Source organism: Coccinella septempunctata, chromosome 7 (genome assembly GCF_907165205.1).
Source record: "Coccinella septempunctata chromosome 7, icCocSept1.1, whole genome shotgun sequence".
NCBI classification, from domain to species: Eukaryota; Metazoa; Arthropoda; class Insecta; order Coleoptera; family Coccinellidae; genus Coccinella; species Coccinella septempunctata.
Window position 1 is genome coordinate 29,632,362 of NC_058195.1, and position 15,719 is coordinate 29,648,080.

At 35.4% G+C, this 15,719-nt stretch overlaps 3 protein-coding genes across 3 annotated transcripts; 1 reads left to right on the forward strand and 2 right to left on the reverse strand.

Moving 5' to 3' along the window:
• Positions 1-982: 982 nt before the first annotated feature.
• LOC123317722 (52 kDa repressor of the inhibitor of the protein kinase-like) lies at positions 983-2,203 on the reverse strand. Its single transcript, XM_044904331.1, has one exon. It carries the CDS (start codon positions 2,201-2,203, stop codon positions 983-985), a length of 1,221 nt encoding a protein of 406 aa, XP_044760266.1.
• Positions 2,204-4,959: 2,756 nt separating this feature from the next.
• On the forward strand, positions 4,960-6,856 carry LOC123317926. Its single transcript, XM_044904554.1, has 3 exons — positions 4,960-5,163; positions 5,238-5,408; positions 5,818-6,856. The coding sequence occupies exons 1-3, from the start codon at positions 5,148-5,150 to the stop codon at positions 6,024-6,026; spliced, it is 396 nt and encodes a 131-aa protein (XP_044760489.1). The 5' UTR covers positions 4,960-5,147; the 3' UTR covers positions 6,027-6,856.
• A 92-nt stretch (positions 6,857-6,948) lies between these two features.
• LOC123317925 (trihelix transcription factor DF1-like) lies at positions 6,949-8,112 on the reverse strand. The gene is made up of 2 exons (XM_044904553.1): positions 7,784-8,112; positions 6,949-7,720 (listed from the first exon to the last, which is right to left on the reverse strand). The coding sequence occupies exons 1-2, from the start codon at positions 7,896-7,898 to the stop codon at positions 7,005-7,007; spliced, it is 831 nt and encodes a 276-aa protein (XP_044760488.1). The 5' UTR covers positions 7,899-8,112; the 3' UTR covers positions 6,949-7,004.
• Positions 8,113-15,719: the final 7,607 nt, after the last annotated feature.

The following is a 15,719-nucleotide window of genomic DNA, read 5'->3' on the forward strand; positions in this document are numbered from 1 at the left end:
TCTCTTGTAGAGCAATAGAATAAGCTTCATTCAAATCACCTTTATTTCTAGCTCGAAGCATTTGACTTATTTCTGGTTTGGAATATTCTTAATTTCAGGATTTGACATGATGAAGGATTTAAGGAAATTGATTTCACTTGAGAACGATTACGAGAAATGATGGTTGATAAACAGAAAATTGACTTACGTTTTTCTCGAGGGAATTAGGAATTTGAACCCGTGCGTAGACTCCAGTAGTCAGGTGAATCTTAGGATCCAGTTACAAAGGTGGATTCTTCTGCGTAGACTCCGCTAGTCCGGTGAATCTTGAGATCCAGTTTCAGAAGAGGGAAACAGCTTTGGCTTATAGCTTGGGGTCTTTTCCTATTAAGAGCTGTGCTCATAGAGAGGCGGTCAAGATGTGATCTTCTTCTCGAGTGACACTGCACAATCACTGCACTGCACTAAACTGAAGAAACACGGCGACTGCTGGCTCTCTTTTAGGTATCCCACCGCTGTCACCAGGGCAGCTTTATTGAGGTAAAGCTCCGTAAAACCTTTAGTTAACACCAGTGGCGTATATAGAAAATATTTTCGGGGGGGCCCCGAGATGCTTACACCATCAAATGATCCAATGGTTAGATTAGGTTGGATGCAATTTTTCGATTGAGAATCAAAGGATCACTTTGGGCATAGTCTCCCTGTTTTTCATCAATATCTCGTACACATTGTTTTCAAATCTTAAAAGTTATGATGCAAAAAAAATTACCATTGGTTGCTATTTCTAGCCAACACTCACGTCTGTGAACTATCCCCATTTAACGGACTCCTGCAACGTGACGAGAAATTGATAGAGTAGTGAGGTTTTCACAAAAGGCTTCATCATGTTTTGAACAAGAAAAAAAACGACAATGAGAAATTTCATTTTATTATAAGTGGAAAAAATAAAAATTAATTGACGACATGAAGACGAGGTTAGCTGAACATTCGCTTACATAGATGGTTACAAAACAAACCCCAGTTTTCTCGGTACACTAGCAAACTTATCAAGAACTTTCTCGTCGCTAACTGTGATGTCTCTGTGAATAGAGAGTAATGCGAGACCATTTAGTCTATTCTCAGATGTGGTGTTCCTTAGGTAAGTTTTCAGTCTTCTTAGGCTAGAGAAAGTCCTTTCAACGGTAGCGACTGACACGGGAAGGACAGCTAGTATTTTTAGAAGGATATAAATGTTGGGGAATAGATCTTTGTCACAGTTTTCTAGAGAACTAATCGCCGTTTTTGGCAGAACTTCAGGTCTTTCCTGTTTCCACTTTTCTTGCCACAGCTTAAACTCACTTCGCACAATGTCGTTAAATGACAAATCTGGTTCATATAATTTCAATGCAGCTTCTAATGAAGTGATGTCTGTTCTGATACAAAATTGTGGAAGAATGTTTTGTAAAGTTATTATTGTGTCTTTATGAGATTGGAATCTTTCCCTTAACGCTTCACAAAAATCATCCAGGTATGGCACATAAACTGCTCGTCTATAATATTCTTCTTCTGTGGTATAAGGTACATTGTTGCGTGTTGTTTGAAGCCGACAAAATCGTGGAAGCTCCTCTGTGACAAAAAGTTTGGAGGCTATTGTCTTCACCTGTTCATATAATGGTTTGAACGTTTGCTCGGCATTTGATCTCTGTTTTGACAGTAGGTCTAAAACAGTTGTGATGTTGCTTATAGCCTGACTAAGGTCAATGTTTTTTTTCTGAAGGGTCTCAGACAAGCTGTGTGTAGTAGACAGCATCTGGCTCAAAATGAAAAGATTAACAATAAATGGAAAAGTACAAATGGCACGACTTAAAGCAAATGCTTTAGTTGATGAAACACTAGATTCTTCTATCTTATGTAGGGAGAGTATGATAGCTTCTAAAATTTCTTTGAATAGAATAACTGAGTCATGTCTCTCCACCCATCGCGTTTCGCACAATGAAATCAGCTTCTTTCTCTTTTCATCAGGAAAGCACTCTGAAATCGTGGATTTTAAAATCTCTGTGTTCTTAGTTGATGCATGAAAGAATGCACATATTTCTTTAATGACACCCATGCAGTTTCTAATAGAGGAAATGCTACTTGCATCTGACAAGCACAAGTTGAGTGTATGCGAAGAACAATGTGTATAAAGGGCCAATGGTAGTTTTTCTCTGATAGCAGCTTGAACTCCTCTGAACTTGCCACTCATAGTGGCAGCACCATCGTATCCTTGGCCTCTCAATTTGTTCAAATCAAGACCTAAATTTGATGTTGGCGTTTTACCGTATTTAATATACGTAGAGCTAGTGTGGACTGTATTTTTAGAGATGTTGCGAAAGCAGACACAAGTACAGATTTCAAATCAGTAAGAGACTGAACATAAAATGTCTTACCGACAGCCAATGGTGTTGGGGGCTTCCTTGAACTTGCAGGCCGGGAGGGATCCCTCAAATATGACCAGTCACTTTCCATACACTGGACACTGGACGTATTCTGAATGCTTCAATTGAAGCTAACTAACTCTAAGGCACTGTCTCTATCAGTTAACAATTTGTTCAGATGAATGCGGTTTTCACACAAGTTAAACGAAAAATATCGAATAAGCGAAATCACTGTCTGATTTATCAAAAATGCGGAGATTGTAATAACTATCGAAATGCACTGGTGCAGTTTCTTAAGACGACTGTTCTTTTTACAGTTTAACACCACAAAAAGGGGTTTCATTACATATGGATGCGTGTTTTTCCAAAATGAGACATTTATAGTTCAGCAACTCACATTGCGAAAAACTGCATTGTGGGTTGCGGACACAACATTTGACAAGGTCTCTAATACAGTTTTCGCCAAACCTGCACCAGTTACATCATGAACGGGGACAAATGTTAGGAAATCTTCTCTGATTTTGAAAGTTTCTTCATCAACATAGCGAATGCAAAGTGAAAATTGTTCTATTTGGCTTATATCAGTGGTTTCATCCGCTAAAACAGAATAGATTATAGAATTCCTTACTTTTGCCACAATTTTGGATTGAATCAAAGAACCAAATGTGTTAATGATGTCGTTCTGAATGACAGGGCTTGTGTACATTGTTTTTCCACCAGCACTGATCAATTGGTCCTGAAGAAGATTATCTCCGCTGTTAGCTCGGTATCTCAACAATGATCGGAAATTTCCGTCATTTTCGTCAGGTTCTTCAAGACTCACTCGTCCAGAATCATTATGACCTCTGAGAGCAATCATTTGCCTTCCGCATAACTTAATAGTTTGAATTATAGCAACCAGTTTCTTTCTATTATTCTCAATATCTAATTTTCTTCGAGAATTCACTTGATCAATAACACTTTCACGTTTTTTTTAATCAAGGATTTTGTGTTTTCAGCAATCAAAATGGATTGCCTATGGTATTTCGAATCTAGATGATTTTTGAACATTTCCCTAGCTTTTTTGAAATTCATGAAAGGCTGGGTCACAAATATTCCCAATGATTGGTGATTTCCTTTCCCTACATGTTCGCTCTGAGAGAAAAACACGCAGTATTTACAAAATGCTCCGCATTTCTCCTCTGAATACGTTAACCACTCAAATTCTTCAAGCCATTTTGCTTGAAAGGATCTCGTGTGGTTTGAAATCGAAGTGGTAGGAAATTTGTAACCAGACTGAGGTTTCCATACATTTTCTAACAATGAAACTTTTTCATCATTTGTTAATGAACAAATATAACTCCTTTGACAGTAATTTCCAATATCGTTTACATTTTTAATAACTTGAAAAATACCTTCCACATCTTGACCAGAGGAGCTCGTTTGAAAGACATCGGCACAAGCAATTTCACTTTGTCCTTCCACGGCAACGCGGGCTTCTAAATTTTCAACTCCAGGTCTATCCACATTTTGTCTTTTCGTGAAAAAATCTTGAATTGAACTTTGTCTCTTCATTGTGATTTTCTTTCACTAGTCAGTTTTCAATTACGACCCGAGAACACTAAAATACTCTTACGACTTATTATATTAGATATTAGAACGCAAACGTGAGATTTAGGTAATCTAGCGGCTTCAGCCGTGTCGTGCGTATTACAGATTAGCTTTATTCACGCAAGCGCAGATAGAAAAGAACCGTTCGCGGATTCAAAGACATGATCAGAGCTTCGGAGATTTGTAACTGGTACGCATGTTCCGAATTTTAAGATCTGAGCCTGCGTATAGGTTCCCAACCAGTTTAGAAATCGTCACGCGAACAAACAGTTGTTGTATATTCACATCAGACGCCGTAGCCATGCTTCTCGAGCCTGTTTAATTTGTTATAGTAGTTCAGTTTTCTTTATTCATTTCGGGGGGGGGGGCCGGGCCCCCTGGCCCCCCCCTATATACGCCACTGGTTAACACTATTAGATTGATAGATTGTCACTTTACGAAGGAAAACGCACTGTTATTTCATTTAATTTATTTGGAAGGCACAAGATACAAAAATAGATCAATAGATACGAAAATTAATTTGAACTATGCGATATGAATGAAGAATCAATCTCAACGGTACGATCTGAACTGAACTGAGAGCGTCATGCTGCTACTTATATATTGTTTTGGAAAATGCTGACTTGAGCAAGAATATGTTAACAATGGGGCCCTTGTATACAGGGTGGCAACAATATCTTCTCTCAAAAAGTACTCAATACATATTTTGAAATTTTTTTTTTACTCTTCGTTATTCTGAGAAAATCGACCTCTTTTAGTGAAGCAAACTCCTTATTCTCTTGCCGAGCTTTCGGAATATTTTATTTCATCCTCAGGGCTACTACAAGGTTTTTCAGTCAATACAATGATAAAATTAAACTAGACAACACAAACTTACAGAACTTGAGATCTCTATAACTATTGTAAATAATATTTGCGATATAATTTTCCAAAACAGTGTTAACCAGCATACAATAATTGCTTTCCAATTTATCAAGCACTTTGTGCACGAAACCCATGGGCTCGATGCTCATGAGCTTGGCACACAAGAATCAATTGGAACAAACTTCGATGAGTTTTGTGTCAAGTGTCAAATTTTAAAACATAACCACAAATAATTTGTTTACTTTATATCTAACGTCAATGGTTTACTTGTTGTTTTGTCCGAAATAATCGATTAATTAAATAAAAAATACGAATACTATGGAAGCACTTATATATACTGCATTATACTTTATTTCAAATAATAATGTAATAAATATTTACCAATTTATTGTAATGTATAATTTTTAGTTTGTGCATCAGATACTATGTCTGGCTGGTCCACTTCATCTTCAGATGAAGAGGAACATCTTAAAATTACAAAAATAGAAAATTTTGTAGAGCAAACAGTCAAGCAATACGATCCTGACACTTTTAAACGCCACTTCCGAATGAAACGAGAAACAACCAATGAACTTATTGGTATGTGCTTATTAGTACCAAAGATTATAGAGTAGTTCTCTATAATCTTTGATTAGTACTAGTCTTGTGCATTGTTGATTGTTGAATGAAAAATTTGAGTGGATTTTAATAAAACACGTGGTGAAATAAACATGTTTTTGCCTCATTCAGACAAATATAGTCCGATCATTTGCAAAGACAGTCTTTTAAATAAAATGAAGATGAATAAAAGTTTATATAAATTATAGATCCTTCCATCCTTTTTGGCAAATTTATCAAAATATTAATCAAATACTGTGCACACACCATATAAACAAACAGTGAAATAAGTTGTGCTTGCACTTGATATCAAATACTTTAAGTTGACATGCACGAGACTAATTTGTAAATTTCACTAAATTCCAGTTAAAACATTTTGTTCTTTTTACAGAAAACTTTGCAAAAAGTGAGTACAGTACCAACACTGTTAGAGGGATACCTCATATATCAAATGAAACCAGTGTGCTTTTAACAATGTGGTATCTTGCAAATACAGAGAGTTTTAGGCAAATATCCGATCGGTTCAATGTCAGCTTAAGTTCAGCACATAGGTCTCTATTTCGAGTGATTGACTTTTTAATATCTATCAAAAGTAGATAAATAAAATGGCCCAGTGATGAAGAAAAAGAGATAATTGCAAGCAAATTTAAAAACTAACAACAATTTAATGGAGTTATAGGCGCAATTGACTGTAGCCATGTGGAAATCAACCGACCAAACAAAGATCAAGACTCATATTGTAACCGAAAGGGTTATCATAGCTTGATCATACAAGCAGTTTGTGATACTGATAAAAAATTCTTGGATATATACTGTGGGGAACCAGGATCTCTTCACGATGCGAGGGTATTAAGAAAATCAGCAATTTATCAGAAAGCTGGAAATCCACAATTTTTCAAACATTATTACCTCTTAGGTGATTCAGCATATCCAAGTATGTCGTGGCTAGTACCTCCCTTTAAAAACACGGGTGCCCTATCAGATGAACAGAAACAATTTAATTATAAACATTCGTCTACTAGAATTGTTATTGAAAACGCATTTGGTTTGCTAAAAAATATATATAGAAGACTTCTCCATTTGAATAATAACAATGTGAAATTTTGCGTTAAAATTATAATGGCGTGTTGTGTATTACACAATATTTGCATAATAGATTCTGATGAAATGGAGGTGGATGAAAATGACACAGATGAAGAAAATATACCTAACCATGATCTGGTTGCAGAACTGGTTCAAAATAATGTACCTATGAAGAGAGAAGAAATATTTAGAAAAATGTTTTCTGTGTGAATTTCTAAATAAATGTATTAATTTATAATAATAGTATGGTATGAATATAGTGTAGAATAAATTTTTAGTAAAAGTAGGAAATATATTGTAACGAATTTATTTTTGAAAAAAAAATATATCTATTTTACATGGCATTATTTCAGTCTTAGTATTTGATACATACATTAAAAGAATACTAACAAAAATAAATGTGATTTTACAGAAAACAAAACATAAAATATTGACAAAAATAAATAATCACAACTTTTGGAATAAACGAAAATAAATTGCATTATAGCATACTTCTTAATTCTTGTTATTTTCATTGAGCTTCAGCAATATTTCTTGTAAGATTTTCACTTTTTGTTTCTCCACAGTTAACTTTTCTCTTTCAATATTTATTCTGTCTTTGTGTCGTTTTTCTTTATTCTCTTCTTTTATTTCAACATCCCGCTTCCGTTTCCGAAAAAACTTTGTTCGGCTGTTGGCACTTTTTTCGTTCTCTGAACTTACTTCCAAGTCAGGTTCTACATCAGTATGGTTTTCAATTAAACTCATATTGTCACTTGTATTAATATCTGTAATTAAATTACTATTTGCTTCTGAAGATTCCATTGTATGTTGGGCGCTGATGGATGGTTTATCTCCTAATAAATTATCCATTTGTTCAAAAAACATAAACCTGCTTGCACCTCTGCCTGTTTTGTTGTTTTTATCTTTGGTACTTTTGTAACTTCTTAAGAGACTGCGCCATTTGTTGTAGCATGCTGTAGCGTTGTATATGAAGCCATTGCTTAAAAGTTCATTGCTAATATTTGGGAATACATTTTTCTTTTTTTTGGGATGTTGCATGTCCTCCATGTTATTTTCCATACAACTAAGCAAACAAAGAACAGCATTGTAATCCCATGTTTCACTTTTTGGAGATTCCAGCTCCTGTCTGTTTTCCTTGTTCAAGTATTCATCAGTCCTTAGTTCTTCATTTTTGGCAAAGTTTAATAGTGTAGATGCAAAGGCAACATCTACAATTAGAAACATTTTTAAATAGTCTTTTTATAATAACTATGATTTTTGCTATACATTACCTATTTGAGCCCTTTTATAGTCTTCTTCATTGAGCAATAATGCATATTCCGAATTCGTTTCTGCATCCAATAATGTAAGAGAATGTTGTTTTGAGCAGCCCGGTTGTGATTCCATTTTTTAAATTTCAAAACACATCTAAATCTACATAACCTCAATTTTATACTTTGTGTTAAAAGCGCAAACCTTTATCTGGTGTTTGAGGGGCAAGGGGAAAACGCAACCGTGTTTGACACACAGATCTTAAAAACGACAATTTGGAACATGCGTTTGAAGCACTGCGCACGCATGTGCTCGACTGGGTGCTCAAATTGTGCAATTGGAAAGCCACTAATGTCTATTTAATTGCGTATTTATCCAGCTTTGACTTTTGTAATTGACAATGACAATTTCAGCTTTTGGACATAGTTTTATGAATTTTTAACCAGTCTGATACTTTGTTCTTTTTTAATTAATCAACAATATTAGTAATCTCAATTACAGAGACAATATCATCTTCCTTTTCTTTTATTCATCTCTAGGTCCTTCAAAATATGGTTCTCTATTTGGGCTGGTAAGTAGGATGTATAAATGTTACTTAAATTTTGGGTATCTGACTCTTTGTTAACTACTTCAGTTTTTTTGTTGATGTGAATCATTTCCAGTATTAGTCTTTTGTTATAATTTGCATGTTTGTCCAGAATCTCAACTTGGTCGAAATCAAACTCATGTTTTCTTTCAATGGAGTGTTTTGCCAAAGCACATTTTTGGTGTTTGATCTTTCAACTTGCTGTATAGGTTCTTCACGGATTTTAAATTATATTGGGCTATCTTTATGTTCTCTTCTTTAAAGCAGTTTATGATTTTATTGGTGAGGTTCTTAACGTTTGCTATACTGCCAAACTTCACTTCATCTGTTGTTGCTCTTTCTTGGTTTATTTCTGGTGGAGGAGTTGTATCAAGACTGTTGTCATGATGTGTTGAGTATAATATTTTTGATATTAATCTTGAGGGGTAAGAATTTTCTTAACTTCTTTACCTTACCTTTCTTTATTTTACCTGGACATTGGTGAACTTCCATTATATGTCGTCGAACATTCGACTGTTGGCTAATGAAACCACAAATTTTGCATTGAGCCAAATTCTCTTCTCTTTCTATAATTATATAATTTAATATATATACAATTATTTTAATTTCTAGAATAGATGGCTTCTTCCCGCGTTTTTCAGATACACAACTGCAGTGCGCATGCGGTGACTAGCGATTCGAACAACCTTTTTTTTGTGCCCACGAGGTAGGGGGAAACCGATACCGGCTTCTCCGCAGCGGGCGGTGCAATGCTGCGAATTCGTGTGGGGCTCTCACCCACCAAAACCCCCAAATTATATTCTACCGCCTGTGAGGGTTCAGCTTCAAAATCTATATTCAGGCGACCTGCTACACATATGTTATGTAGAATTGCACAAGCACTTGCACTATTTCCTACTTTGTTGGTGTTATATCTCAAGCTAGAAACTTGAATCTTCCTTTGTATACCCCTATAGCCCTTTCTACACAGTTACGTGCTTGTATATGTCCTATATTGTATATGGCTTCCTTAGATCCAGCTGATGGGTTCAACACGGAGTCATCAACCAAGGCTCTTGGGGATAACCAGAATCTCCAATCAGCCGTGAGTTCCGATCACCTAAAAAATATGAGAATTACAACTAATTCAACTCTTATATATTAAGTACAAAACTGTTTTAGCATGCTTCTAATTCTCTCCGAACCAATGAATTTCGCCATATGAAAGCATCATCGGTTGCTCCACCATACCTTGCATTCAATTTGAGAATTCTCAAATCATGGTCAAAAATCTAAAAGATAATGTTACATTCTGATAACATTTTGAATTATTATCAACATACAATTTGAACATTTTTTAGAATGGTAACTCTTGCGGTTGATGTTATTATGTTCCTGCTCTCGAGGTCTCATTATTTCTAAGTGAGTACAATCAACAGCCCCAATAACACCGGGAAAATTTCTAGCTTCCAGTGATCGTAGTCCCTTCCTTCGAACTGGTGAATTCCATATTTTTCCATTGTGAAATTGACCATTTCGACAACGTGGTAATTTCAATTCCAACCTCAACTTCTCTGAATTGCGGGGTCTGTGCCCATAACCTGATAAAACTTTGGTTTGCAGTAGAATCAGAGCTATTAAGACTGTGATGTTTGATGATTTGATTCACCGATGCTTCAAACAAACACTTTATATTCTAAGAACTTTATTTCAACGACAGACACATACATCCATATATGTTCTCTGATCTCGACCGTTGACTTATATGTCTCATTGTCGAATCCAAAAATCTAGACGCCCTCTGCCGACTGAATTACGAAACTACTTTGTCAGTACTGCAAAGTCAAAACAAGTTTAGTTCCTTATGTTTTTTCTTATCTCACGTTGTCCAACAAAGTATTATTAAAATTTCATAATTTTCATACTTCCAAATGAATGCTTTTTCTCATCTGTAGAACTTGTTCTATGAGCTGAATTATATTTATGTCTCTTCAGATTTCATTATGAGGAATACCTATGTCATAACATGGAAATACTTCAAATAGAAACTTCACAAATTCAGTTTATGCTGTCTCAACATTATTAGCTAGGTTCGATTCAAGAAAGAATCTGTGAAATATAGGATTTTGTGTCTAGGTACAGTGGATCACCAATATCATCGCTCGATTTTATTTCACAATTCATCCTTTTCAAATGAAATATTTCAAAAGAATGTTGATCTTTACGAAAACTAAATCAATCAATTCACTTCCGATAAATATCTTGATTTTCGAGAAAAACTGTTAGGCTGTTAGGCCGTACAAATCTTGAAAAGAGTCACAGATAACAGAATCATATAGATACGACACTTCCCTAATATGGTGAATAACGCTGTTTGCCGCCGCCATCTACACGGTGCAATTTGAACTACAAATTACAGAGACCCAGCTTATCGATACAAAAAATCGAATTTAGCGCGAAATTCAAATAAGCGTTTTGGCGCAAATTCGAATTATTTTATTTGTTGATTTTATGCCGTGATCACACGGAAGCAACTTATGTCGCAAATCGGTCTTCTACCTGATTGGTGAGATCGCCATAAAACTCGACATTTACGCCTATATCACCAATAAGGCTATTGAAGATATTGGTTTGCTACATAAGTTGCCTCCGTGAGCTCACGACCTAAAATGAAAAATTATATCGGAAATACTCTTTCAATAATAGCAGATGTATGTGAATGTTTGATACAGATTTATACAACTCGTCCTTCCACTCAAAACCTTAAAAATCCAATGTTCATTAAAAAAATATGGAAAACATCCAAGGTGACTTTGAAATAGCTGAAGCATTCAATGAGTATTACAGTGAATTAGGAGAAAAATATGCTAATAAAATAAAAACTCCCAATGATTTTGTCGACAGATGTAAGACTGTGGAGAGTTCCTTCTATTTAACCCCAGTAGAACCGCAGGAGATAATCAAAATTATATCGGGCTTAAAATCAAAAAAATCCACTGGCTTCGATGGGATCAGGGCCGAAACATTAAAAGAAATAAAGGAAGAAATAACGGAACCCATAGCCTACTTGACTAACACCTGTTTTCAAAAAGGATCTTTTCCTGATATTCTGAAACTGGGAATTGTAAAACTAATATACAAAAATGGTGATAAGACGCAAATGACAAATTATAGGCCAATAACTCTAATTTCCAACATAGGAAAAATCATTGAAAAGTTATTAATAACCCGAATAATGAGCTATTTAGACAAGTATATCATATTTTATCAAACAGGCAATTTGGATTCCGTCAGGGTATCTCAACTGATGACGCCATAAGAGAATTAACAACTAAGATATATAGCCATTTGGATAAAAGCAGGCCAACTTTAGCTGTGTTCATCGATTTGGCGAAAGCATTTGACACAGTCAGTCATGGGTTTCGGGGATCGATTTATGAACTGATCAAAAGCTACCTTTCCAATAGAAAGCAAATGGTAGGAATAAATGACAAGCTTAGTAAAAGAAGGTTAATTACTTTCGGGATTCCACAGGGCACCGTTCTTGGTGCGCTTCTCTTCCTTATATACATGAATGGGCTGTTGGAGATGGAACTTGATGGTGATATTCTGAGCTTTGCAGACGATACTGTAGTTCTGTACGAAAGTACATCATGGTCAGACCTGAAGGGGCTAGTGATTCGCGACTTTGGTCAAATAGTAAAATGGTTACAACTGAATAAACTTACTCTCAATCAAGCCAAAACAAAATACATACCGTTCAAATCGAGTAAAGCTGTGGCAGAAGATATTGGTGACATACACTTGGACGATGAGTTAACGATTCCGAAAACATCCTCTGTGAAGTACCTTGGCGTAATGATCGATGAACATTTAAAATGGGATGCTCATATGATATATTTGACAAAAAAGTTGAGGGGAATTTTATATAAATTCAGATTTGTGAGGAAAACAAACATCTTAACATCCTATACAATGCTCTGGTACAGTCACAGTTGTCATATGGAATAATTGGTTGGGGTGGTGTACTAGACTGCGATAAAAAAAGATTGGATGTCATTCAAAAATATTTCTTGAAAGTGATCCATAAAAAGAAGATATCCTTCCCCACCAAAGCACTTCATGAGTTGGCCAGAGTACCCGATGTCAGGCAACTCTTTGCACACAGGATCATTTTGAATGTTTTTGAGGGAAAAATACGTGTCAAAAAAAAGCAGCATCAACACCAAACAAGAGCAATGGCACGTGCTTTTGAATGTCCAAGATCCATTAAGAGAATAGGCCAGAGATGCTGCGGTTACATTGCCCCCAGAATATTTGATTTAGTGCCCCAAGAATTAGAGAATAAAAAGGATCAAATTTCCTTCAAAAAAACACTACAAGAATGGATAATTAATTATGAAAAAACAAAGGTGCACAGGATAATAAATAACTGTTAAAAGAATGTGTATCTAATTACAAAATGCTCGGATTTGACAAAAAAAAACAATGTGACTTAATATGTAACGATTCGGTTTTTGTAGAATTTGAATTTACATGGCTTTACGATGCAGACAGTAATCGTGTCATTTCAGTTTTTCTTTTCCTTCTGATTTTCCATTCATCACCATCTTATGTTCATGAAATTTTTCTGTGGTTAATATTATAGATAGATAAAATCAATTGTTTTCATGTGGAGGGCTTATTTTGTATTTTTGTCGGTTGATTTTGTATTGTCTTGAGTGGGTTGTGCTGATAAGATTTTAAGGGGACAATTTGTGGTACATATTAAGAAAATAAAATTAGTTTGTACGAACTGTACACAGTTGATATTTAATATCGGACTCAACAGTTGTAATGAGTTTATATTGTGATTTACGAATAAACTCTATTCTATTCTATTCCATTCTATTCTATTTCGCTGGAATTAGAATAAAATAATCGGATTAATTGATTGAGTAGTTTTTCAAACATTCTTTTTATTATGTTCTATTTTGCGAGTTTAATGAAAACAAAAATATCACGAAATAAACATTTTTCATAAAATATTTATTTGTGTCATATTTTTATTTGGGGAAGATCTCGCCCCTTCACACATTCGGGCGTAATCACTAGGCAGAAATATTTTTCTGTTTTTCAGTTTTTTTTCGATAGAGGCATGAACGCTGTCACACTCCATTTGATTATGACCCTTAACAAGAAACTTCTGCTCGATTATTATTTTGAGTTGCATTAATAAATGAAGCAAGGCATTAGACATTATATGTATTGTTCCGGTTCTGGTATGTGCGGCCATCTGAATATATTATAATTGGTTTTCCATCAAGTGACTTAATTTCTTGCTGCCGAACTCTCAATTTCGGCAAATGTAGGGGGTTTCGGCGCTGAAAGCTTACTTATTTCTTTTTTCGCTAGACGGAGTTCATTAATCAATTGGCGAACTGTTTAATTCAGTTTCGCGATTTGAGTTTTCATTAGCTCGTTATACTCTCGTAAAGTATTCTCATTCTCGCTGAAGTCATCGACTTCTTAGGAAGCTTCCATGTAGGAACCCTCATTATCTGAGGTAACCGATGTGGCTGAACGTTTTTAGTTTTTTACAAGAATAGCCGATTATTATATAAAAAAGTCTCACCTGATGTGATTTGCACAACCAACGATTTTTTGATCTGGACTGTACACAAAACAACACAACATAACTGATTCACAAAGCTCACTCGAATAAACAGTATTCAAGCAAATCTCTTATCGTGTACTCGAGAGATTACAAAACACGTCTATTCACTTCAACGTCTCTCACTGAACTGCTTTCATTTTCTGAAATGAAGTTGGGTATATATATAGGCATCTGTTAATTTTGTTGCCATTTTTAAATCCTTATCCTTTTTCATACTATATAGTGCCTCAATAGGATCCCAATTCGCTATTCGATCTTTAAAGTGAACTTCATGATTCATCAATAGGTTCCTCATATATTTCATTAAGTGAGGAGCATCAAAAATATAAATTAAGTTTTTGCCATCAACCTGAAATTTACAATTATTGGTGTTTATACTCAATTGTTTTGAAAATGAAACAAAGTTAGAGCCCATATCAGATATAAGAGCTCTAACATCAAGTCCTGCTTCGAACATTTTTTCAACACAACCAAAAACTATCACTTTCAAGTCTGTTGCACTGCAAACTGTATTAAGAAAATAGTATTCCAGTGGCTGCTTTCAATTTTCTTTTACTCCTTCTGCCATGAGTACCAATGCATTTTTAGCTGGTATGAATTCTTTTCCGTTTCCTAAAAAATATTAGAAAATTATGTTCTGATCTTTTTTTATACATGGAGAAGTTCAAACCCAAGTCGTGAAATCCAATTATTTCATCATTTTTAGAGTCATATTGTGACGAGGCAGATTTTACCCCGCCACGAAAAGGAAATTTCTCTACCAATACTTTCTTAATAGGACCTGACAATCGAAGTATTTCGGAAGAAAACCGTTAAATTATCATAGGGAGATTTACCGATTGATTTCATGTCATTGTTTTCCACCGACCAGTCCCATATTTGTAGCGGAGACCGAATATATCTTGTTTTCAGAATTCATATATTTTAGAATTCTTACCGTTGAACCGTACTTTTTCTGACTCGAAAAAGGTCTTTCAACTTGTTCCGTTTTTCCTTCTCTTCAATTGTTTCTGTCTCTTTCCGAGCCCGTTGATTTACCGAACAATTTGAGTTTATCAGTATGAATCGTTTTTGAGAGTTGAACGAGTGAGGTGATTGTCAAGTGAAAACCGTACTTACGAGACACAAAGGAATTTCTAAGGCAAGTGATATTTGAAATTATTACCGCTTCATTGCACTTTATGGAACAATATTCTCTCTAGACTTGTGCTTGGCTGAAAACCGTGAGCTAACCATTTCCTGCTGTATATAGCTTTCCGTTACCGTAGGGTAGCATTTGGGTCCCAGGAGGACGTTGGGCCCCCCTGATTTTTCCGATTCCTGAATATTTGACCGTTTCATCCCGATTTCCAACCGTTTGAATTATAGTTATAGGTTAGATTCGCCGAGCATAGAGTTGGGATTCCATAACCGTCAAATACCCTCACCGCCGGACTCTGTGGCCGCTGTTTGACAGTCAGCCAGCTTGAGGTCACCGAGAGAGAGAGAGAGAGACCGAAGGACACCGGATCATAGACAAACCACCGAGACAGAGATAGAGGGCGTACCTCGGTGAACTGGTGTTTTTAAATTTTGACCTGACTGAATTCCGTTTATTATTTTCAAAACCGTTCGTACTTTTCATTCAATTGTGTCTTGCCTTAGTTGAAATATTTTTCCGAAACCGTGCATGTTTCTTTACACTTAGTTTAATTGAGACTTGACTTACTTCCGTATATTTCCGAAACCGTCCATT